The following is a 25306-nucleotide window of genomic DNA, read 5'->3' on the forward strand; positions in this document are numbered from 1 at the left end:
CCAACTTCAACTGGTCTACCCAACCCTGCAACATCCAGCGAGGAATCCCTAGCACAAAACTTTGACATAAAGTTTAAGTAAATCAAAATTATATCCTTCCCTTTGTATAAAACCATGATAATCTCTCTCAATTAGTGGCGGAGCCCATCAACCAGGAACTCAACCCAAGAACCCAGGAGTCATCCTCTCCGGAACATCTAAACAGGATTGCCAAGTCCCATCAACTGTTCCAAAATATGACTTGTATCTCTTCTACCTCCATTCTTGGTTCCAACACTTTACTTATCATTTCCTTCTAAACAATTATAATAAATTCTTATCTCATTTTCTTGCCTCAACAATTCTTCCCTCGCTAGCCTATCCTCCATGACAATCTCCAAGGGCATGCCTTCTAAAATACAAAAATGATCAAGTCTCCCCTAAGTCTATAGTTCCTCTAATGACTCCCCATTACCAACTGCATATGGTACAAACAGCTTAGCAAGTCTCAAACACTTTGCATCTCAGCTTCCCTCCGACTCTCACAGTCAGGTTTTGAGCTCGTAGTGCTATTTCATACCTCTTTGCTTCTGGACATGCTGGTTCCTCACCCTTTGGCCTGCTTGGACAACATTTAATATTCCAGTATCCAACTTGGTAGTTACCTCCTCTTTAAAGACTTTCTTTCCTCCTTTGTTTTTTCTTTATTTCCTCCTTATTCACTCTCTTCCTTCCTCTTGCCTCTGTACTTTGTAAATTGCATTAGTCACAGTATAGCTTAATTATTTGTTTACATGGCTCTTACCAGACTACGAGGACAGGGTACAAGATACTCATTTCTATATGCCCAGTATATTCATTAAACACCACTGGTACACCCAACAACATTTGCTGAATAAATAAATGAGCAAAAGATGAAAAAAGAACAAAATTTCTGAACTCAGGACAATCCTTATAGTTTTAGTAACCACACTAACAAATAGTTAATAGGTATAAAAGATTTGGAGAACAGCAATTAAAATAATTTTTTTAAAAGAAGCAACTTCAATATATGGAAAGACTAAATAGGCTTCTACAATTTAGAAAGTCTGAGATGGGCTATAACTAAAGGTACAAGAGGTGAATGGAGGAAACATGATACTATGTTCTAAATCCTGGAAACATTCAACCAAGCAGTATCACTATATCCTGAAAAGAGTTCTTTTTAAGAACTCTGTTTCCAAAAAGTTCCCTTTATTTAACAAAGAGGAAATTTAAATTCAAAGTATGAAGCCACATCAACAATGGTAGAAGTGAGTCACATATAAAGCACTCAGCATGAAATATGCACCTGAGATATTCTAACTATTGTGATGGTTTCCATCAATGAAGTGTGTGTGCACCTCCCTCTACAGGAAGTAAACGACCAGCAACAATAATCAGCAGTTTCCAGCCCACAACAGCCGGCTGCAGGTAACACTGGGCTAACCTCTATCGCTAAGAAAGCTCCTTGGTATTGGAGATAAATAAATACCTGTATCTTCTACTGCAAAAAAGCAACTTCTACTTTTTAATATTTATTCTACCATCCCACCTCTTTCCCTTCCCTTAAGCACTCATCATGGAGAAGTTTCCTTGGATAGAAAAACATGCATGTGTGCTTGATGCATGTATACAGATACACACACACACATACACACACACACACAGGGTGCTGTGTAAGCAGCATTAAGAAGCAATCTTCAAATACTTCTGAATCTACCATTTGACTCAAAGATATTTTGCCTATATAGGCTTTTAAAAAAATGTCTGCTAATTCTACTGGTAAGAAACACATATAAAGAAAAGTTGTTTTAAAACAAATTTTTTTTATCCTCACCCAAGGACATAATTTTTCATTAATTTGGGGGTGGCGGTGGGGGGGGAGAAACATCGATCAGTTGCCTCCCATACATACCCTGACCGAGGATGGAACATGCAACCTGGGTATGTGCCCTGACCAGGAATTGAACCTGCAACCTTTTGATCCACAGGACGATGCTCCAACAAACTGAGCCACACTGGCCAAGAAAACAAAAGTTTTAAAAATAACTTTAAGCTATGAAGTATAAAGTAGTTACCTCAAAATTTTTTTCACACACAGAAAAACAAACTACTAAAATAATTCCAATAGTTCTCAAACTTTACCATATCAGAATTACCTGGTAGGGTTTTGAAAAACGGGTTGCTGGGTCCCACTCAAAGAGTTTCTGATTCAGTAAATTTGGGGTAGGACCCAAGAGTCTTCACGTCTAACAAAGTCCCAGATATGGCTGGGGTCACACTTTGAAAAGAACTGATTTAAATTATTACACTCAGAAGGAACTTGCAGGTGAATAAAATAAAGCTTACATAACTAACAGGCTTCCTAATTACCAATCTAAGGTTCTTTCTATTGTCAGGGTTCAGTTATTATGTTATATATTTTTATGTATTTTTTAAAAGTGCACAATATATTTCTGTTAAATTCAATAGACATGTTTGAGCACTTGAATAAGACATGGTTCTTGCCTTACAGAAGTCTACTCTAGCCGGGTGAAAAGAGATTCATGGTCAAATAATTACAGCACAAAGTGACTGGTTCCACAAAAGAAATGCGTTTAAGTGCCTTGGAAATATACCTGAGGGGAGCTCGAGAGAACGACATCTGGGGGCCTTGGAGGAACATTATTAGGAGCTTACCAAGAAGACAGAATGGGGTGGGATGGAGAGCACTTTAGACACCCACATTCACAGGGAAAAAATCCATCAGGCGCCTACATCAGGCATTACATCAAGTAAGGGATAAAATGGCGAGAAAAGGCATTGTAGCAGCCGCTAATGATGCTTACACTCTAAAAGAGAAACAGGCAATCAGATAATAATCCACGGAAATATAAAGTAGCCCTTTGATAAGTGCTATGCATAAAAGGTATTCTATATATGAGAATTTAGTCAAAGAAATGCTTCTCCTGAGAAAAGGGTTTGAGCCGAGGTATGAAGATGGCACCTTAGCGTTCTGCACACCACGTTCACACCTTTGCACTTAAAAGGGGCGTTTGTAGATACTATTAACGTTGAGTAGGTATTTTTGTCCCCTTTTAAGTTCGGAGAAGAAATCTTGGGAGGCTAGCACTCTACAAGACAAAGGAGCAGCCAGCCAACTTCTCACAACGCTTGCCACTGACTATGAACGCTTACGCCCGCTATCCAAGGAACCCACTTTCCAGTGTCAAGGGACAGGACTAATTATGAAAGTAGCCCAGGTGGGCTCCGTGTAAGAGCAAGGGTGACCGGGTGGTCTCAAGGAACATGAGCAGCCTGTTTCTCCCTTCTCTTATGACGAGAACAAGTGGGGCCATCAGATGCAGCAAGTTCTTGTTCCTGGGCTCCCTGGCTCCTCTTCTTTGACCACCGCCACCCTGGTAACTGCCAGCACTTCACCACAGAACGGAGCAGTTTTACTACATTCTGCTTCGTCTTCATGACAAAGTTAACCAACCAGTAATGTTAGTCTCAATGATATACATGGTACTGTGCTATGCACGTGCCAGGGAGGTCATCACTTCTCCTCAAGGAGCATATAATCTGACAATTAAACTTTCTATCTTGTATCCATTTAGATACTATGAGAGGTAAGGAGAAAAAATTATGAGGATTCAGGAAAGAGGCTTCCTTCAGTATGTGAGATTAGGAGAACAATATTGCAAATGGGCTTTAGAGGATGAAACCCAGGGCAGGGATGGGGAGACGGATACCCAACATGTGTGGGGGGAAAACAAGCAGGTAGCTTGGTTTGACTGGACATACATCACGTCAAGAGAAGACAGTAAGTCCTGACCGGTGTGGCTCAGCCGGCTGGGCATCAGCCTGCACAAGTGACCTCCAGTTAGGGAACGTGCCTGGGACCCCGCACAGGACGCACACGAGAGACAACCAACTGAAGTTTCTCTCCCACTCTTTCTCCCTTCCCCCCTCTCTAAAAAGTAAATAAATAAAATCTTTTTTAAAAGAGTAGATAATAAGACTAAGTCAACTGAAGCCTAAATACCAGGTTTCAGAGTCTGTGCCTACACTGGCAAAACCTTAAAGTTAACCAAGCACTTACAAACGATTACCAAAAGGAAAGTTTTATTTCCATTGTTCCACACATGAAAAATTAAAGTTCATCAAGGTTAAGTAACTTGCCCAAGATTACATAGAATGTAAGCTAAAATTCAAAGCCACATCTCATGAGCTAAAATCCAGTATCTGTCCCATACCACCAGTGACTTAAGAGTGGGAATGTCGCAAAGGATGGGAACAACCTAATCAGAACCTTGGAAGGTCAAAATAAGAAACAATGCAAAAGATATCCAGAAAAAATATCTAAGAAGGAGGTTGCTACAGTAGTCCAGACTAAGTCAGAAACAGGAGTGGTAATGGGAACTATGAAGACTGAATATCAAAATCCAGCAGGTCTTAGCAACTAATTAAATACGGAGGATAACAGAAAGAATACAAAAGTCACTAAAACTCCCGTTTAAGGTCACCAATAACTTTTATGTTGCCGAACCCCCATGGCAATTTTGGTCTTTGATATACTTGGCCTCTGAGCACCATTAACCTCAGCTGACCACGCCCTCCTTTCTGAAACACTTTCAGTATAAAGTGATATTTAAGAATACAAACTGGAGCCCTGGCTGGTGTGGCTCAGTGAACTGAGCACTGGCCTGAGAACCAAAGGACTGCCGGTTCGATTCCCAGTCAGGGCACATGCTGGAGTGTGGGCGCACCAGATGTTTCTCTCCCTCTCTTTCTCCCTAAAAATAAATATTGAAAACAAAAAACAAAACAAAACAAAAAAAAGAAAAACTGGAGCCAGACAAACCTGCATTCAAAAACCAACTTCTGCAGTTCCTACCTGGTAGTCTTGAACAAATTTTATTTATAGTCCCTTCCTGTGTCATTTTTCCTGACCTATAAAATAGAAATGATAGCCCTAATCGATAATGGCTCACTTGGCTGGGTGTCGTCCTACAAAGCAAAAGGTGGCCAGTTTGATTCCAGGGTAAGGACACATGCCTGGGTTGCAGGCCTGGTTCCCAGTTTGGGGCATGTGCAGAGGCAACTGATCAATGTTTCTCTCTTTTCTCCCTCCCTTCCCCTATCTCTAAAAATAAATAAATAAAACCTTTTAAAAATAGAAATAATAGAAGTACTAACTTCATAGATATGAGCATTAAATGAGCAAAAGTACACTAATGCTTAGAATAGTGTCTGATAAACGGTAAGTACCACAGTCCTTTGACTTCTAAGACGCAGCTACCTTGGTTTCCCCCGTACAGCTCTGGCCCCTCCTCCTCACTCTCTCAGAGCTACTCCAAGGCTACCCAACTCCAATTACCACACACCTGCCAGTGAGACCCAGCTGTATGCCAGTAAGTCCTTCCTTAGGCCCAGAATTAGTTACCTACTCAACAGTTCTACAGGCACCTCCCATTCAACCTGCCCAAACTTACGCAAAACTGACCTTGGGCTGTTTCCCTCAATCTCCAAACCTGCTCCTCCTTCAGCGTGTACCATCTCAATGAAAGGACTGCACCACAAGCCACCCACAGAACATTCTGGACGTCATGCTTATATGTACCATAATCCTATGATTCTAATTTCCTAAATATTTCCCCAAACCTCTCTAATTCTACTGTCTGCACTCCCAACCATAGCACCATGGTATCCTACCTGAACCTCTGCAGTAGCCTAACTGGTCTCACCAAGTCCATTTTCACTGTCTCCCTAATCCTCTCTCTGTACCACAGCCAGCAGATACTAGTCCAAGCACTTTACTCCTCTGCTGAACTTCCGCCTTCCCACCGCCTCCAGGATAAAGCCCTATGTGCGCTGACCCCTAACACCCTTGTCAAGACTTCAACTCTCCTCCACCCTCTTCGCTCCAGCTACACTGCACTTTTTGGTATTTCTTGGTTGATAGGTTCTTCAAACATGTCAGATTCCTTCCAACCTCTGAGTTTTTGCATATGCTAGTCACTTCTCTGTTATAGCTGGTTACCGCTTATTCACCCTTCAGGTCTTAGCTTTAAAGGCTTTCTCAGGAAAAATGTCCTCTAATGCCATCTCCTGCTCCTGAAGTTTAAATTAGGTCACTCTATTACACACTCTTTCATTGCATCCTGTATTTACCTTTGTAGTCCTTTGTGTAACTACTGGGTTGGCCGGAAAGTCCATTACATTTTTCCCATAAAATAAAAAGATACATTCTTCATTTTCACCAATAACTTTATTAATCTGGATATTTGAGTATGTTGGCTATCTTCCGGTATTGGCTTCTAAAGGCCAGAGGTGCTGCTAAACATCTTCCAATGCATAAGAAATAGCCCCACAGCAAAGATTTGGCCAAAATGTCAAAAGTACCAAGAAACTCTGCAAACCTCTTTAAAAACTTTATTTATTTTTAGAAAGAGGGAAAGGGAGGGAGAAAGAGAGGGACAGAAACAGCAATGCGTGGTTGCCTCTTGCACGTCCCCAACTGGGGACCTGGGGACCAGATAATGCTTATGCTGTTGATGAGAGGACCACACTTTGAGAACCACTGCCCTGAAGTTCAGGTGCCTTTCACCTTACGAGGTAGCTTATTTCAGTATTCTAGACACCTCTCTGACCTAAAACTGCAAAACCATTATGTCTTAAAACTTGGATCAAATTACTGTTCTACTGAAAATATACCAAACCTATGGCTATTTTCCATACCTGACTTGTAAGTGTTTAAAATGTGCACCCAACATTATCAACAGTGCCTCCCTCCCAAAAAACAAATCTTTTACTTTAATCCTACTAATCTGATGGATCCTTCAGAATAGACCTTACAGGCTTCCCAGCCCAATGTACATCTTATGCTGTCTTTACCTCCTATGAGGCCACCGTCTTCCTTCCTCCTCTCTACCTACCTGAAGGAGACCTTCACCACTGTATTTGCCAAAACCACGTTTGGTCACTATCTGCTGCCTTTTATCTTTATGGTTTAAGTTTTTACCAACTACTCACAGATAGAGAAAACCCCCAAGAACCTAAAATTTAAAACGGAAAACGATATGAGTGACATGCATAAATAAAAGGTTTGACATATACACAAACTACACAAATACTAGTGTCTTAATAGATATGGTGCAATAAATTCAAAGCTGACAAAAAGAAAGAATATGCCAATTTTTTAAAAATATGATTCAACATTGGCTGTCAAATATTTATAACTCTCTTTTTGGGATTATTAAGCAAGCATCTCTTAGGGAAGAAAATTTTAAAGTAGTCTCAAAAAAAGAGAAAGTACTTAGTCTACAACTTTCTTCAACAGAAATGGGTATCATTTGTTTTCTGTATGAAATGCACCGCAAGAGAGATGGTACGGTGTGAGAGAAGACACATGGGTTCAAGGTCTGGTTCTACCCCTGGCCAACTGTGGTCTTGGGCAAGTAAAACAAGCCCCCTCCCAAGTCTCCATTTCCGTAATTTAAAAAATGAAGGCTTAAAATTATACAGTCTACCTTACAGGGTTGCTTTGAGGGTTAAATAAGGTGATGTATATGAAAGAACCTAGCCTAGTACTTGTCATGTGACAAATGTTTATTGAATTTTAACTTTTGTTAATGTGAAAGCGCAATGCAAAAATACAGTATTATTTCAAAAATTAGATAACAAAGCAAATTAATGAAACCTGTTTAAGGACGTTCATTTCCCAAGAGAAAAAAATTAAAAGTATATAAAATAAAGAATTAAGTCCCTCAGCACCAATACAGTAAACGCATCAATTCCCTGACTTAACGGCCAAAATCAACACTTGAGAGTAATGCAAACACCCGCACTTGCAACTCCACAACTTAAAGGTTGCCTAAAAGTCAGCAAAAACCTTGACGTAACGGGTTTAGGACAGGATTAGAGGTAGGAGAACTTAAACACAGACTGAGCTTTTAACTAGCCATTTCCTTATTTGTTTCAGTGGCCCAAACATTAAAAATGTGTCCATCTGGCATGTGTCTGAAGCATAAGTGTTTTATCTGCCACGGCTGAGACCTTCTGGCTCTTATGTTCACTGCAGGACCGAATACTCAGGTACTTCGCTCATCCCTGTGCACCAAACTCCCCTCACTTCCAGCAGTCTATTCCTAGCACTTAAGAAAACCAGTAGTACAAAAAAGTATTTCTCAAGGCTCCCAACAATATAAACAAATACCTGTTGAGCACCTTCTATGTTGTAAACTGAGTACCTTCTTTTTTAAGGGTACTTATTGAACGCTTTCTATGTGTCAGGCACTGTTCAAAGCATCCAATATACTCCATAAACAAAAACGAAGTCCCAACTCTCAAGGAGCTTACCCTAATGAACAGATATGCACAAACAAACAAATGTAAGTATGGTAGGTAGTAATTAGTGCTCAGCAAACTAAAACAAGAGAAAATGATAGAGCTTAAATATAGTCCTTACTTTGTCTGGGTCCCCAAAACACAGCTTACTACGGAAGACTGATACATAAGAATAAAGAATTATTAGCTCCCTTATTATCTGCATTTGGAATCATCCGAAAATGAGCAACAAGTTTTTCCTACATTGTCAGGAAGGAGGCTGACAAACTCAGAACAATGTACTCCTCCACAAACAAGGTGAAGGTTAAGAGTAATGAAATAATTATAAATAAGCAAGTTCAACAATTTAGACCATCTTTAATTTTTTTCTAGTTGTTAACAATATGACATTTTCATGCTAGGGAAAATGGCTTAAAATGAGGATTTTATTTTGCCTCTTCCATTCCTGGTCAAAAGACCTTACAGTAGAGGACCTGGCCAGGTGCTCAGTTGGTTTAGATCAGCTTCCCTGTACGACAAGGCTGTGGGTTGGTCCCTGGTCAGGGCACATACAAGAATCAACCAATGAATGCATAAATCAGTGGAACAACAAATCGATGTTTCTTTCTCTCTCTCTCTCCCTCCTTCCTCTAAAATTAATAAATATGTATATTTTAAAGACCTAAGAGAGGGGTCATTCAAAGTGGGACTGTTTATAAAAGGGATACTCTGGTAATCACGGAATATGGGGAGACAATTTCAGGGGTAATCCAAAAAAAGTGAGAATATCATCATGGCTCCAGTTTCCTTCTTTATTAAAAATCCTCACCCAGGTACATACTTATTGATTTTAGAGAGAAAGAAAGGAGGAGGTGGAAGGGGGGAGGGGTGGGGAGAGAAGGGAAAGGGGAGAAAGAGACAGAGAGAGAGGCAGAGAGAGAGAGAGAGACATTGATCGATTGCCTCCAGCACCTGCAACAACCTACGTATGTGGCCTGAGCAAGAATCGAACCTGCAACTTTTTGGTGCACAGGAGGATGATCCACTTGAGCCACCAGACCAGAGCAATGCCCCCAGTTTCTTGCAAAGATAATGATTTAACTATTTCAGAGAAAATCCTATGTAAGGCACACTAACAGGAGTGAATACCTGATGGTGCAATAACATCCTTTAGGAAATCTCTTAATCTCATCATCAAAATTGATAAGCAACATGAATTCTCAAGTAAATCAACATCTCCCCCTTCAAATATACCACAGGCTTTAATTCAAAAGAAAAAAAATTCAGGTTACATAACTACTTTTACCCTGAAGTATGCTGCCTTCACTTTCTTTGACATTGATTTAGGTGTTCATTTGTTCCTATAATTGCCTTTGGCAGGGGCTAGTGAATTTTACTATATAGGTTGAGGGCAGATACAACAAAGGTCATCTTTTCCAATAAAAATGTAAAAAACCCCAAATTAAAAATGAAGGTCATCAAACTAAATAGCACAGAAATCTTAAGCATTTGCTTTAAACACACGTTATTTTGTCCTTGATTTTCTATGCAATAAGGATTACTCAAGACTGGGGTGATTTCAAAAACCTAAAAGATTATGATTGCTAAGGATCTAGCTAACATTTTATTACTTTTTAAAAAAGATTTTATTTTTTAGAGAGAGAAGAAGGAAGGGAGAAAGAAGGAGAGAAACACTGATGTGAGAGACATTGATCAGTTGCCTCTCATACATACACACCCCAAATGGGAACCAAACCGCAATGAGCCCACAACCCGGGCATGTGTCCTAACCGGGGAACCAAATCGGCCGTAACCTTTCCCTTTGTGGGATGATGCCCAACCGACCGAGCCACATCTGTCAGGGCACCTAACATTTTAGATTAAGAAACTGTAAAATATTATGCTGCACATTCCCCGTAAATGAATACTTAAATATAAATGGAGAGCCACAAACATCCAAAACTACTCCAACACATTGGTTCCTGAAACCAAATGAAGAAAACAAAAGTTCCATCTTTAGTACCTGTCAATGGTTCAATAATGTCCTACATTCAAATTTATTAAAATACAAAAATAAATCATCTTTACCTCAGGACAACCAAATATCCGCCCGTCACCAAAACTGAAGCTTCTGCTCTCCTCAAGTATAACAATTTGACTTGGAGATCTAACTGGCTTTGTTCTAGGAATCCGTACACTAAGACTACTAATTTTTTCATTAAAAAGAAATATGTGTCTATGTTTTGCTCTGAAAAAGCCAAACAGTGTGTACCTTCCCATGTCATTTCTACCCTGCAAAAATAAGTTTTCTGGTTCCAGAAAGTAGAGTTTATGCCCCAAATCTACATAAACACATCATTCTCAAAGGGACGGTTCTCTTCCACATATAATAGGTGGATAATAGTTTGGTAAAAAACAAACCAACCAATTTTTAAAAACTAGCTATTTCTGATTTTTTAAAAAATACGACTAGTCATAAAGATGATATAAACATCAAAATTTATTTTATTAAATTCAGCCTGTGTACCTGAAATAGCTAAGTCAGTTAAAGGCATTAAGAGGATTATTCAATCATGAATAATATTATTGGTAAGAATACAACTTTTTTTTTTTTGTCTTAAAGATAGGTAAAGGGTTCTGAACACAAAGAAGTCATTCTTGTTCTGGAATAATTTTGGACTCAAGACTTTTAATAGTACTACATTTCTCTCCCAAGAGGCTATTTTGAAGGTATGCTGCAGAGGAATGAGCATTTAGGCTCTGTTCCCCCAAATATCGTGAAGCAACAGTCAATACCACTATAGTCAATGGACTACGTGATTCAATTCAATTTGACAAATATACACTGTATGAGACAAACATAAACTTTACAATCAATAAGCTTAATTAGTAAACCTGTTGTTTCTGTCTTTCAAACTGTATGTTCCATAGCCAATTACTGTAAAACAAGCCTAAGTTCTATACTTTGACCTACCTTAAAGATAAACAGTGTTAAAATATATATATAAACTACTATAAAGATTAGCCTTTATGCCTTTATGTTAAGGCTTAAAAGTCCTCAAATAAGGTCGAACTTAATCAGTAGAAAATCCTCTAATATGAGCACTCACTGAAGAGATATTAAAAGTTTGATAGACAAATTGCCACATAAATAAGCCATCAGTATGCTCTCATATCAAAAGTTATGTTATGGAAGGAATGTACGCTTCAGATATAATTTTGACATGTAATCTTTGAAAGAAAAACAGATATAGTCTCCCTAATCTTCAAAATTATTACCTAAAATTCTAAGTAAGAAGGAGTCCCCCAAGATATCTGGTGTTCCTTCTTACCTAACACAGCCAAACGGCACATGAACAAGAGAAAAAATAGGTTAGATGAGGAAAGGGTTACTGTGTGCAACAGGTAGCAAGCACTGTAATTAACAACAAAAACCTTACCAGGCAAAAATCAAGGATTCCTGTATCTCCCTACTACTACCTTCTTAAAACTTTCACTCGATGAAAGGCTCTTCCTTTGAAAGACTGGATCCCAAGATCCCTCAGCTATTTATGTAAAAGGTCAACAATCCTACAAGTTGTCATGATAAGTGTCTTCTTTCTTTTTTCCCAAATAAAGTTTATCAATGAAAGTCAAAACAAAAATAAATCCTAAATGTACAAAATTCCACTACTGATACAATTCACTCCTAACAGTTAGAGATAAAGCATTATAATCTCAACACCTGGATTGGGAGACAAGAGGCAAGTCTCGGAAACGAGGCGCCAGAACACACACCTGCTGAATATACTTGCCAGTACCCTCAACACCTTTTTAACAGTCATATCAAGAAGAAAAAAAGTAGTCCTTTCTCAGAGTGGAGATCATCAGAAAATGGATTACAGAATTACTTTTTTTCCTCCAGACTAAGTCTAAAACGCAGAACCAAACAAAACCAGCACCATAAATTCCTTCAGTGGTCTTCTAGGTCTTACGGTTCACCAAATTTTACATCACATATACAATGAATGCTGTGGCTGTCCTCTACCCAACTATACAAACACAAATTGAAATTTCTGAAATAAATATATGGTAAGAATATTAATAAAGTTCTTTAACTAGGGACACAAAATCAAATTCTTCAACTCCAACAGGGAAGCCTTGGAGTAAGTGTTCATATGCACATACAAGCTAATTCCCTCCAAATCATTACTAAGTAAAAATTTCTTTCAGCAAGATGTCATACATCCCTCCCCAAATACAAACTTCATCGGCATTCATTATTTTATCTTTTCTCAATCAACACCCCCTCCCAAACCCTCCAAACCTATCCGTGTTAGTTTGTTAAAAAAAACAAACAAACAAACAAAAACACCCCACAGTTGTACTCCCTAGCTCAAGGCCACAAATCCTGGCATACCATAACCTTTAAAAAATCATATCAAACTATCCTTCTTCAAACAGTTTCACCTCTGAAATTTACATTCTAATCTAACTTAATTCAAATTATTACGTCAGTATCACAAAATTAGGAATCCTTGTCACCTTGTAATCCACAAAACCCTCTGATTTACAATGGTTTCTACAGAAATTAAAGGCTACACATAACTGCATATCCAAAGAGGATATTAAACCTATAACTACTTGGTAGGATATACGTTCTCTCCTCCTCTGATGCACAGGAAAACCACCTGAAAAGTTGTAATCACCGTATATTCACAAATGGAAACACTATAGTTATTCTGCTTCAAAACTGGAAAGAAAAAAAAAAAAGACAAAATACTAACCAATCTCTGGCTGTAACGAATCCTTTCTTCTTCGGGTTCCATCTCTCACTCTTCTGCTGAAATTACTGTACAGAAAGCACTCCAGGGCTGCCTTCCTCTTCCTCCTCGGGAACCAGACTGACGGCACCGCTGATGAATAACGACAGGAGCACAGATGAAAACTCACACTCGAGCTTTCTTTTCCCCAAAAGGAGGGTTTCAAATACGTGTAAGGGAAAGGCTCTCTGGGAAACGGGGTTCCTCTTCCTCGGTTGGGGACCTCTCTGCTCTCGGGCAAGTGGTTCCCTGTCATGCCCAACATTAATCACACGACAACAGTCGGGGGCCTCGGCCAGAGGAGACGCTTGTTTCAGGTCCCTGTGGTCGGGCCACACCACTTGCTTCTTCCCACAGGATACAATTAGCAAGGCTCCCCTTGGTGGCAGCTTTAGCAATAAAAAAAAAAAAAAGTTGGGGTGGGGGCAGGACTTTCCCCTCCGGAGAGCTGACCAGGTGAGGCAGGCACCGGACCGATGCAGACCCTAACCGAATTAGACCTCTCACTGGTAATTAGGAACTGAAGAACGGCAGGCGACCCGTACAAAAAGAGGAAAATAGAGCAGGATTTGAAGGAGGACTTCTAAACCATTTCCCCCGTCCCTCCCGAAGGCGACAACTGTCGCCTCCCTTCCTAGACTCCCCGGACCTTTTCATTCCCAAACCAGCCGTCCACCCCGACTCCCGACGTGTAAACTCTGGAACGAATTCAGGGGAGCTGCCAATCAGGGACAAAAATTCCGTCAGATCCTTCTGGACAAAGTATAAAATAAACAGCTCTGCCTACAGGTATAAGTACAATACATCTCTTCCAAAAATTAAATAAAGACAGGGATGCACGACGGCCACACACAAGACCCAGAAAGGGTTTTCTTTCTTTTCCCTAAATATTCTTACAGATAATGGCTCCCACAGGGGATGTAGGCTTGTTTCCCTTTCTCTCACTACACTACGGCCGCGTTAACAGCATCCTTTCCAAACGCCCACGAGCCCCGAGGACCCGAGGACACTGGCTGGCAGAGCAGTTCGCAGCAGGACCCCCCCGTCGGGGGACAGACGCCCCGTCTGCACCCCCTGGGCGAGGACCGCCCGCCCGGAGAGGAAAAACGGCGGACCGCGCCGGGCTCCCCCTGGGAAAGGCGTCTCAATGGTTCGCCCGTCGGAAAAAGAAATAGAAACTTTACATTAAGTCTTTCGATAACACGGCGAACCAAACTTCCAAAGGGGGGGAGGGCAGGAGGGGCAGCTCACCGGGGATTCTGCTCGTGAGTTCTTGTCCAAGCGAGAAGTAAAAAGATTCCGAAAACTGGGAGGAAAAATTAAATCCCAAACGTCGTCCTCGGTTTTTTTCCGCGGATCAACCCCGTATCCAGAGCGGGTCAGAGCGACCCGGAAAGGAGAGGAAACAGTGGCCGAATCAAACCTCCTCTTCTGGCTTCGGAGCCCGGGAGTCGGAGGCGTCAGGAGAGGCGAGCGCGACCCCTCGGCGCCGAGCCCGGGGCGCCCCCGCCTCCCCCGGGCCAGCGGTCAGCAGCCCGAGCCCGAGCCCCGGGCCGGCCCCGGCGGCGGGGAGCACCCCTCCTCGCTGTGCCCTCGGCCGGGAGCCGCGCGGCCGTCTCCGGAGCCCGGGAGACGCGGCCGATCAGCTGGGACCGGCCGGCCCGAGGCGCCCCGCGCCGCCCCGGCCCCCCGGAACGCGGGCCCGGGCCCGGGGGGGCGGAGAGGGCGGGAGCGGCGCGCCGGGCTGGGGGCCCGGGCTCCCTTCGAATCTCTCCCTCAGCCCGGGCTCCGCGCTGCGGGACGAGACCCCGGCTACTCCCCAGTCGCAGAGGAGGGATTGGGGAGGATGGGCCCCCTGGCGTTGTCCCTCCTCCCGGAGCGCCCCCTGCCCAGAACAGACAGAGCGGCGACAGGCCCAGCCGCTGGGAAGGTGCTCTGCGAGCCGCAGCCGCCGCTGCCGCCGCCGCTGCCGGGGAGGGGTGTTGTTTCCCTCACACAGGAGGAGCCGCTGAAGCAGCCGCCGCCATTTTGAACCCGTCAGACTCTCACATACACACAGCTCCTCCGCGGCACACTGCGCAGGCGCCGCCTCCCACCCCTCCCCCGGCCTGCCTCTCCACCCCCCACTCCCCTTCAAGCCTCCCTACGCTTCTTACCGCTCTCCCGGGCGCACGTGAACGCGCACGCGTCACTCTCCTCAACGCGGACACTCCGCCGGCGCGCGCACGCGCGGATGCGTCGGCCTCGAAACGCCCGCGCCCGGCGACGCCGACGCGGCTCCAGCCCCGCCCTCGCTTCAGGCTGCCGGCCCTCCCGCAGGCCCACCGCCTCGGCTCCCCGCCGGCCTCTTTCCCGAGCTCAGGCCCGGCCCGCTGCTCGCGCCTGCGCGCAGGCCGCGGTTCCTCCTCCGCGCGCGCTCTGCCCCCCCTCACGCCCTCGTTCGAACACACACGTACACACACAGACACAGACACACACACTTCGCCCCTGTGACCCCGCCCCTCGCCGGCCAGCTGCGCCGGCGGCCCTCCCCCACCTCTCCTGGGAGGGTGCTGACCCCCGACCCCCCACAAAGCGCAACGAGCCCCCAACTGTGGGGCGAAGCGCCCAGTACCCCTGCCAGCGGCCTCTGCCCCAGTCAGCCCTCCACAGCCACACAGCCCGAGGGCCCGGCAGCCTGGGCCAGGGCGGCCGTGGCCCGCCTCAACGCGGGGTCTCCCGGGGTCAGGCCTCTGGGCTCGGCCGCCCCGACCTGGGCGCCCCGCTCGGGCCTGCCCGGGGCGAGGGGGCGCGGGGCAGGGACGCCTTCCCGCCTGCGGCCCTCCCCTCGCGCCCGCCGGTGGGCCGAAGCCGGCCTGCCCGCCATCCCGGGGCAGGCCCGGCGCCGCGCCGCGGGGCCCGTATGCCCTCGGCTCGGGGGGCTTCTCGTGCAGCGGCCTGGCCCCGCCTCACCCACTCCTCGCCGCTCCGAAGGGGCAGGAAGCGGGAGCAGCATGTCTCTCCCGGTCTCCGCTCCCCGGGGGCAGGGCTCCAGGCGCTTGGCATGGGCGTCCACAGGTACCAGGCGCAGGAGCGGTCTCCGCGACGGCCTGGGGGCGGCGGCAGCCGGCGCGCCCACCGCGGGCCCGAGGCGCCCGGGTACGTGGCCCTGGAAGCCCCCGCTCCTCGGCCACGCTCAGGTTTCCGCAGCGCCGGTGCCCCCGGCGGCCTGGGTGGGACGTGACCCCGCCCCCGGCGAGTCGGGGCGCCCCCCACGGAGGGGGTGCACGGGCCGCCCCCAGTCCCGGGTCAGCCTCGCTGCCCCGGGCCCGGCCGAGGCGGGCGCGGGAGGCCCGGCCGGGAAGATGTCTCCTCTCGGTGCGCGCAGCTTCGCGCGAGGGTCAGCGACGGGGCAGCGGCCGCCCGAGGCGCGCCGGCCCTGCCCACGAACGGGCTCCCGCGGCTCGACAGCTGCCCGACGGGCTCTCAGGCAGGGGACGTCGACGGAGCCCGGCCGGAGGTATCTGGGCACCGCCATGCGCGCAGCCGGGCCGCGCTCAGGGCAGCCCCCAGCCAGTCTCGCGCTGGGGGCCCGTTTCAGTTATAAATCCCAGCCAGGGCCGTGGCTTGAGCGATGCGCATCCGGGGCCGCACTGCTGGCTGGACTGCACTCCTGCTGGGAGGTGTCACGCAGATGGTTTCCTCCCTGCCTTGGTTTCCCACTCTTTCACCTTCGGTTCCTGGGATGCGGGAATGGAGGGGAGAGGAAGGGCTTGGAGGGAAATCATACCACTTCCCGTAAACAACCTTCACCTCTTTTAGGAAGACTTCTTGGGGAGGGGGGGCGGGGAGTCAATTAAAATAATACCTTCTGTGTCTATCAAGGTTTGAACGCTGGCGTAAAGGCACTACGTACGTCCAAGGTTTTATTCATTACCACGCTAGGTTTTTGTACATGCAAATTCAGGGAGTTTTGCAGACATTCTGTACTTTGTTTTACAACGTCCTTAGGAGACACGCTCAAGTGCTGGGAAGCATCACACACCTCTTAGAGACAGACAGGAAGTACAGAAAGGATCAACAGCTTGCATAGTTAGTTACCCTAACGGAGGGAAGTCCAGCCCTCTGCAATAGCCAACTGCAGCGTCTACAAACAGCAGAGACTGGTTAATATGGCATCACCCTCTTGCATTCCAGTCGCTAGGAAATAGTCTTTATTCTGAGACCAGTTTTGGTTAGACTTCTTAGGTTTTCAGAGCACTGATACTAAGATCTTGACCAAACCTTTATCAAATCTAAAGCCTTTTAAGTCTTTCAGATTATAATGATATATATATAAAAGTCTTTCACACTGGTCCCACCAAATGTGATTCCATAGGCATCTGGCTCTGTAGGTATAGAAAAAGGCAACAGCTTGTTTGTTTTGTTTTTTAAATAGAAAAGACTTTTGCCATTGTCCGATTAAGTAAGAGTTGGGCCTGCTCGGTATTTGCAAAATAAACAGCTTTATTTCCTTCCCACTTATCCTTCTAACCCACGGGATACCTGGGGGCAAAGAGAGAGAGAGAGAAGGAGGTCTCTAGCAGGAGCTCAATTTGGTCTTGCCCTTTATCTTAAGGTCCAGAGCCCCTTAACTAACTCGTCCTCAGTGAACTGAGTTCCTCAACTTCAGCGAACAAGTGTGATCTACAGATTTAACTCGGGTGTGTAAGGTGGGAGGAACCCTAAGAAGGCGCCAAGAACAGTAATAGTAATACTTACTTTGGACAAGATGGCCAGTAAATGTTTGTCAGATTGCAGCCAGCTCTTTTCCAGTTGAAAACCATTCGGTAGCTAGTGTGCACTGGGGGAAATGATGTTTAAACAGACGTACACAATGGCTTCTCCACAGGCAGGTTTTGTTAATATTCTAAGGCAGATGTGCAGGGTGAGATAAGAGATAAGCAGATGGTTAGTGATTCTCCCGTAATCATAATGGCTGTGGTTGGCAAGGGCATATCATAGAGTTTACTGTTTTGCCCTAAAAAGCCATTTTCAAGGAGCACAGACCTTGGGAGAGTCCTCAAGAAGGCGCTAGAATTATGAATTACATATATGGCTTCAATTGCGACAGCAGGGAGAGGGGGAGAGTGGTACCTAGGGAGAAGGAAAGAAAAATTCCTTCTGGAATCATTGGGAAAAGGGTCCCTAGCTGGGACAAGCTGGTGCCTTCCTAAGGTATTAACAACTCTCTGTCTTCTTGAGCAAAGCTGAGGCCCGACAAATACTGGGAGTCAATATCCAGGTCACCCATTTCTTTTGGGAAACTAGAGGGTGGAAAGAGAACTCTGTAGTCTGGTCAACTAAGTTAAAGTCTTTCCAATTTCTCTGTACTCTTTAAATGTTAATAAGGAAGTAGATATGTTCCAAACAGTGGAGGTCTGAACCCAAATAGAGAAGTTGGTCTTGAAGATCCCCTGGTAGGTAGTGTAACCAGTAAGTAGATAAAAAGCTCTGGAATCAGAAACTGAAAGTCTACTCTGCTGGCTACTAGCTAATTAGTCTAATGAACTCCTCAAAGCCTTGGATTTTCATCTATAAAGTTGGAAAAATACCTAACTCTCAAGATGAAATAAATAATGTCTTAAAGCTCAGTGTCTGGCACATTTGCTGTTTTGGAAAGTTTGAACAAAGATGCTTCAATATTTAAGCAAATTTACAGAGTGTAAGTCATGGCTTATTTGTAGCGTCTCCTCTTTCCTCTCCCAGTTCCTGGTCTCTCTTTCCTCCCCCACCCATTGTGTCTCTAATCTCCACTTTTCTCTCTTCCCTGACTCTGTCTGTCTGTCTCTCTCATCATCACCTGCCTCCTGAGGTCTCTGTATTTCCACCCTTCTCTCCATCACTCCGCTGCTCCCCACCTGCTGTGTTCAGTCCTCTTTCCTAGCCAGCTGTTGTCACCTGCTCTGCCATCAGCAGAGTACACCTTGCTTGCCCACTTCACTTTACTCCTCTGTTTGGCCCTTACCATGTGCTCTCTAGTTTTGTTAATCATTTTCTGGACATTTCCCTTCACTTCCCATCACTAGACTATAAGTTCCTCGAAGTCCACATTTGTATCCCTCAAAAGACCTTCCAAAATCAATACCACAGATTTACTATGTCAACCGTAGGAGGGATAAAAACTAGGTGTTGGGTGATTCTAAGTTTTAAGGGATAGAAATGTTTCTTTTGAGCCTGGAAGTAAAATCTAAATTGATCAGGAGAAAAGAAAAGAGGGGGTGGACCAGAAATGCCCTGCAGATTCTCATATCCTTGAACATGGATGGCACATGAGATACTTGTAAGTTTCATGGAATGTGGTTGACCCTTTCCTTGGGACTATGATGCCACCACCCTCCCTGGCCCAGTGCCTTCTTGCTGCCTCCCCCCCTGCCCCCCCAGGCATGCGGCCTGGCTTTGTGCAGACCCACCTATCCTGAGTCATGGGATTGACTTCGGCTGTTGGGGAAGTTGCAGCAGCATCTGGGATCCACCTGCTCTTTTAGCAACCTTAGTTTCCCCTTGGGGCCAGGCCACCCTCACTTCCACTTCTAAAAGGGAGGGCCCTCTTGTTCTTCCTAAGGGTGGGATCGCACTACACCTGTGCTTGGTAGAGGGGAGTTTCTTGGCACCCTAGAGGTTCAACATCTGTTTGCAACCTTGTGTTTGTTTGCTGGCTCAGCCAGTGATAGTCCTCTGGTGCCCAGCCACATCCCCAGGGGGCCAGTTGCCTAAACACTTAAACCTGTTCCTAGATCCTCCCAGAGGGTCTTATCTTTTTATTTATTTATTCTTAAATTCTCACCAGAGGATATGCTTTTATTGATTTGAGAGAGAGAGGAAGAGAGAGAAAAACATCTGTGTGTGTGAGAAACATCCATCGGTTGCCCCTCGTCACTTCCCCTACCACAAAACCCGACCGGGGGATAGAACACAACCCAAGAAGGTGCCCAGACCAGGGATCGAACCCACAACCTTTTGGTGGACAAAACAATGTTCCAGCCAACTAAGCCACCAGGCCAGGGCCCAGAGGGTCTTAGCTTTGCCCATCTCCTTCATGGGCACTCATTGCCTTTTGTCAGCTTCGGCTAAGCTAAGGCTGGCACTCCATTGGCTGCTTTATCAGCTGTCCTTACCAGCTGTGTGTTACTAATGCAGTCCCTTAACCTACCAGGAACTCCATTCTCTCCTTAATAAAACACAGGGAGTGACTCCTGCCGAATTTCCTCCTAGGGTTATTGTGGAGTCGATTGGACTAACGGACATAAATACCCTATGGAAGCCAGAAGGTAACATGTTTAGAAAGTATTTGTGGTTCTCTTATTTCTATTTATTTTTTTACTTTCCTATAAGAAGGATTTGTTTTAGTACTGAGTATCTTGTGCCCAACTCTAAATTAAGTGCTTGGATTGAGAAAGTGGATTTGAAAAATTAGAAAGCTTGGCTTTTACCCTTGAAGACTTCATGTCATGGAGGAGATACCATGAAGATGTGACTTACTTAGAGAACATTGTCATTAGAGTGAATTGCTGGAAGACAACATAGACAGTTAGGACTGGGTATAGAATGCCACTTGGATGTAAGCCCCAGGGGGCAGGAACTTTTGTTTATTTGTTCACATTCGTTGCTGCATCTCCTGTGCCTAGAACAGTGCAGGCACAGTTGGCACTCATTCTTCGTATTTACTGAATCAATGAATAAAGTAATGCAATGATGCTTCTGAGCAACAGAGGAGTGTGAAGGCTTGGCAGGGGTGGGGGTCGAATCCTTGCAGAGAAGCTTGGTTTTGATAAGAGGAAGAGAGGCTCATGCAGCCTGGAGCAGAAGGTGATGTAATAGCTATTATTCCAGGTGAACTGTTCCTGCAGCTGTCGCTTCAGCTGGAACAGAGACGCAAGCCCCACTGCTGCAAGGGAGCCAGGAGATAAGTAGGCAAATCTCAGGCCAACTTCTTCATTCTTTTTATCCCAGCCTCTCCTGTGAACTAGTCCCTCTGCCCCACTTATCTCTGCCATCTCCCGATTTCTGGGCGTCATCTTTAGAGTCCGTGTCAGAGCACAGTTCCTGATGCGATATTATAAACTCAATATCTCCAGTCCATTGTTTTCACAGCGCCTCTTTAATTATACTGTTCATTATATTTGGAGTGCGTAATTTTAAAATGACAATCTTTTTTTTTTTCAAAGATGCTTAATGTTTAAACTCTGAAATGTATTCAGTCTTCTTTTATTTATGGCTAAATCTGTTTTTGCACTCTCCGGGGGACCACAAGAAAATATTGACTGTGTTTAAGGTGAGATTTCTGCGTTATAGGTTTTGCAATTATACTTGATTTGCCACAGATTGGAGTTCATGTTATTTGTTTGTTTTTTAAGTGGTTTATTTTAAAAAATATTTTTAAAATTTATTTTTAGAGAGAGGGGGTGAGAGGGAGAAAAGAGGGTGAGAAACTTCGATGTGCAAGAGAAACATCGATTGGTTGCCTCTCACATGCCCCCAAAAGGGTACCTGGCCTGAAACCCAGGCATGTGCCCTGATCAGGAATTGAACCCATGACCTTTTGGTTTGTGGGAAGATGCCCAACCCATTGAGCCACACCAATCAAGCCCCATCTATGTTTTCAATGCATATGTATACATTGGTGAAAACTTATGGTTTCCATAAATGTTACTATTTTGTATAACATATTTAAACATTTTCTATGTATTTTAGTACTTAGTACTCACTTACTATTCCTATATTTTATACATTTTATAATTAAAAAATTCATAAAAGTGGGCAACTGAATTCTCAGTTCTGTCTTGCTGAATCTGCAGGGGCTTCCTTCATCATGATTCCTCCTGAAGGGGCCATATTTTTTGTGTATGCATTTAAGTCGCTCCTAAATACAGTAGGCTGCTGTTGATAGTAGAACAATGCCCTGATTCCCAATGCTTTCTCTTCATTCTTTAATGTACTTCTGATTAAAACTTTCTCCCATTGTCTCACACCTGATTGGATCTCTATATGACCATCATCCTCACCAACTACAAAATACATGCCAATTTCTAACTATCTGCAGGGTCCTCAGAATTTAAAAAGTATAGGACTTGGACCCTGCCCTCAAGTAGCTTAGAGTTTAAAAAGAAAAAAAAATGACTACTTCAAAAATGCCAACTAGTACCCTGGCCGGGTTGCTCAGTGGGTTATAAAGTGTTGTCCCGATACCCAGGGTTGCAGCTTCAAGCCCTGGTTGGGGCACATATGTGAATCCACCAGTAAATGCATAAATAAGTGGAACAACAAATCCATGTTTCTCTTTCTCTCTCGCCCCCTTCCTCTCTCTCTCTCAAATCAATCAATAAAAATTGTTTTCAAAAATGCGACTTGCTTAGACAGGCAACAGCGTGGCAGAGCTGGCGCAGAGAAATGAAGACGGTCCCTGCGCAGCTTCAGGAGCTGCGGCTACACCTCTCACTCTTCCGAGACTTCCTGGTGTCTGGGAGCTGCACTGACTTCTTCCTTGTAGTCTGTTAGGTCCTCGTCGGTTAAGGGGGTGTTAGCACTGACTCACAGAATCTTAGAGTGGGTGTGGAGCTTGGAGGCCATTTAATCCCACCAGGTCATTTAAAAACCTGGCGGTCTGAGGCCTAAAGATGGTAGGCAGCTTGGCCAAGGTCATGCAGCTAGTTTCATAATGAAAGTGGAACCATAAACCTCCTCAGATGGGTGGCATTTTTAGCCGTGTTTGTTTATTTGTTCCTTCCCCGGAAAGAGCACCTGCCTGTGCTTGGCACTGGGGCTGCAACATGGGTGTGCATGAGACCACATTTTAGGGGTGTCAGATGAGCACATAAATTAGCCTCTAAACTGAGACCCTTTGAAAGAGGGAAAGAGTCTAATAACTATACGCACATCAGGTACAAACCAGGAAAAGTATATATACCTGGTCTGTACAGGATACTTACTGTGAGGGCACAAAGGAGGGAGGGGCCAATTCTGCTGTCGGGGAGGGTTTTTTTCCCTCGCCCAAGGACATTTTTTCATTGCTTTGGGGCCGGGGGGTGGAGTATTGATGTAACCGAAAAACATTGATCAGTTGCCTCTCATTGGCCCCCCAACCAGGGATGAAACCTGCAACTCAGGCATGTGCCCTGACTGGTAATCGAACCTGCAACCTTTCGGTGTTCAGGACAATGTTCCAACCACTGAGCCACCACCCAGCCAGGGTGTTACGGGGGTTTTGCTATTCATCAGGAAGACAACAGGGGGAGGGCATTCCCCATCCCTGGCAGGCTCTGGCTACAGCAGGACAGCCCAGGAGAGCTGAGGCTGCAGAAGGGGAACCCTATCCTAGAGGACCTCCCCCACCCTCTTCAGCACGTGGATAGCGCTTGGTCCTTTGTAAGGGTGGGTGCTCCGTGATCCAGGCAGCAAGTGTTGTCTCCTGGTTAGCAGGCACCGCAGCAGGCTCTGGGAACACCACGGACTCTGCGGGCAGGCTCCTGCGCAGACGCGGTGTCGCGGGCCGGTGGGCGCCCCGGAGGTGCCCTGTCTGCATTCCCAGCCCCGTCGCACCACACAATGAACAGCGCACCTTGCTCAAGCCACACAGCTCTTGGGATTTTGGTTTTCCTCAACGTCAAATGGGGATCTGAGTCCCTCGTTGTAGGCCGTTGTCATACGTGGGTGAGTATTCACGGGGCTACAACACTGCCAGGAACAGAGGACGTCTTATAAACAAATTTGTGAAATGAAACTGAGCTTATAGTTAGCTGGGACAACCACAGCAAATTATTCGTTAAGTGAATTCTACGAAGAAAACTGGAAGGCTTCTCTGAGGAGGAAACATTGGATTTGAGATTTTACGACAAGAAAAGAACCTTCCAGGGAGAGGGGACAGCTTGAACAAAGGGCCTCAGTGGGAAAGGGCATCTCTGTGCACGAAAAGCAGCAGCCCAGAGTGGCCAAGGTGGAGAGTGGCGTGAGGTGACGTCAGGCTGGGTCGCGCGAAACTTACTAGGGGCTGAGCGTGGACACCCACCGTGTCTGTGGCAGAATGCTGGTGGGGACATGAGGTGCTCTGTGGTCCCTGTGAAAGGAGCTGAGGACAAGGCCTCAGGCCCTAAAATAGGGATGAAGGGGAGAGATGGGAGGTGAAGGACGACCTCACAGGGTCTGGGGAAGGGGGAGGAGTCAGGGGTAGCTGCTGCTTTTCTGCCTTGGCTTGATTTGCTTTTGCACCCTCAAAAGTGGTGGGTCTAGGAGGAGCAGGGGGCGGGACCAAGAGAAGGGGGTGACATTGGCCCTCGTTGAGGCTGAGGGGCTCTGTAAGAAGAGCAGTGTGCACCCATTCTAGAGACCCAGGAATCAACAGCACCAGGTTAAGACCACGGGAGAAAAAGATGCCCCTGGGAAGTGTAGAAAGTGAGCGAGGATCCAGGGACAGGGCTGCAGTGAGTAGGAGCCGTGGTCGGGGCCCAATTACTGCCCGCAGAATGAATGGATGTCGGAAGTGTTCAGCAGAGGAAGAGGAGCCCATGAAAACAACTGGGAAAGAAAGAGCAGGGAGGTAAGAGAGAAAAAACATGAAACCGGCATTGAGGGTCAAGCAGGAGGGAGGGGCCAAAGGGTCAGATGAAGCTGGAAGACCACCTGTGGGGGTGGGTATTATGACATCACTGCCCACCTTTGCCAACAGCGTCAGAGCAGTTGGGGCTGCAGGTGCTGGACTGCAACGAGCCAGGACTGAATGGGAAGTCAGCAAAGATGGCAAGGGGACACCCTGTGATGAGAAGAGCAGAGGAAAGACAGGAAGCGGGGTGGCAGCTGGAAAGCAACGGGCTTGCCTGTCCTGCAAGAAGGCGTCAGTAGAGAAACGGAGCCTGGAAAGAAGGGATAAGAGAGCAGGAGGCTCTCAGTGAGGAACAGCCTGTGAGATTAGCTTCAGCTGAGACACGTACCTCTTCCTCTGAACCTGGGGGGGTGAGGTGGGGCTCAGTGCATTGAGGGGGTGGTTTGGGGGCCGGAGGTTGAAGGAATTTATGCTTGAAAACCCCATGGGGATGGAAAAGACAGTACAGTTGAAGCAGGCTTTGAGTTCAACCCATTGTGACAGAGGTCATGCCTTACTGCTCTTAACTGTCTTGGAGGGAGAAGCGGGTGGATTTGGGGAGCAGGGCAAGTGGGAGCCCCCCCTTCCTGCGCACTAGTCA

The 25306-nt window shown here is 45.8% G+C and overlaps 1 protein-coding gene across 1 annotated transcript in view; it reads right to left on the reverse strand.

Moving 5' to 3' along the window:
• Positions 1-15179, reverse strand: part of KDM2A (lysine demethylase 2A) — a 79854-nt gene extending 64675 nt beyond the window's left edge. Inside the window, exons 1-2 of the mRNA XM_090257907.1 lie at positions 14364-15179; positions 13077-13205 (exon numbers count right to left, since the gene is read on the reverse strand). Of these exons, the coding sequence (XP_090114033.1) occupies positions 13077-13118 (42 nt within the window). The 5' untranslated portion in view covers positions 13119-13205; positions 14364-15179. The remainder of the gene's footprint in view (positions 1-13076; positions 13206-14363) is intronic.
• Positions 15180-25306: the final 10127 nt, after the last annotated feature.

Source organism: Furipterus horrens, unplaced genomic scaffold, assembly GCF_987537825.1.
Source record: "Furipterus horrens unplaced genomic scaffold, mFurHor1.1.pri manual_scaffold_2, whole genome shotgun sequence".
NCBI classification, from domain to species: domain Eukaryota; kingdom Metazoa; phylum Chordata; class Mammalia; order Chiroptera; family Furipteridae; genus Furipterus; species Furipterus horrens.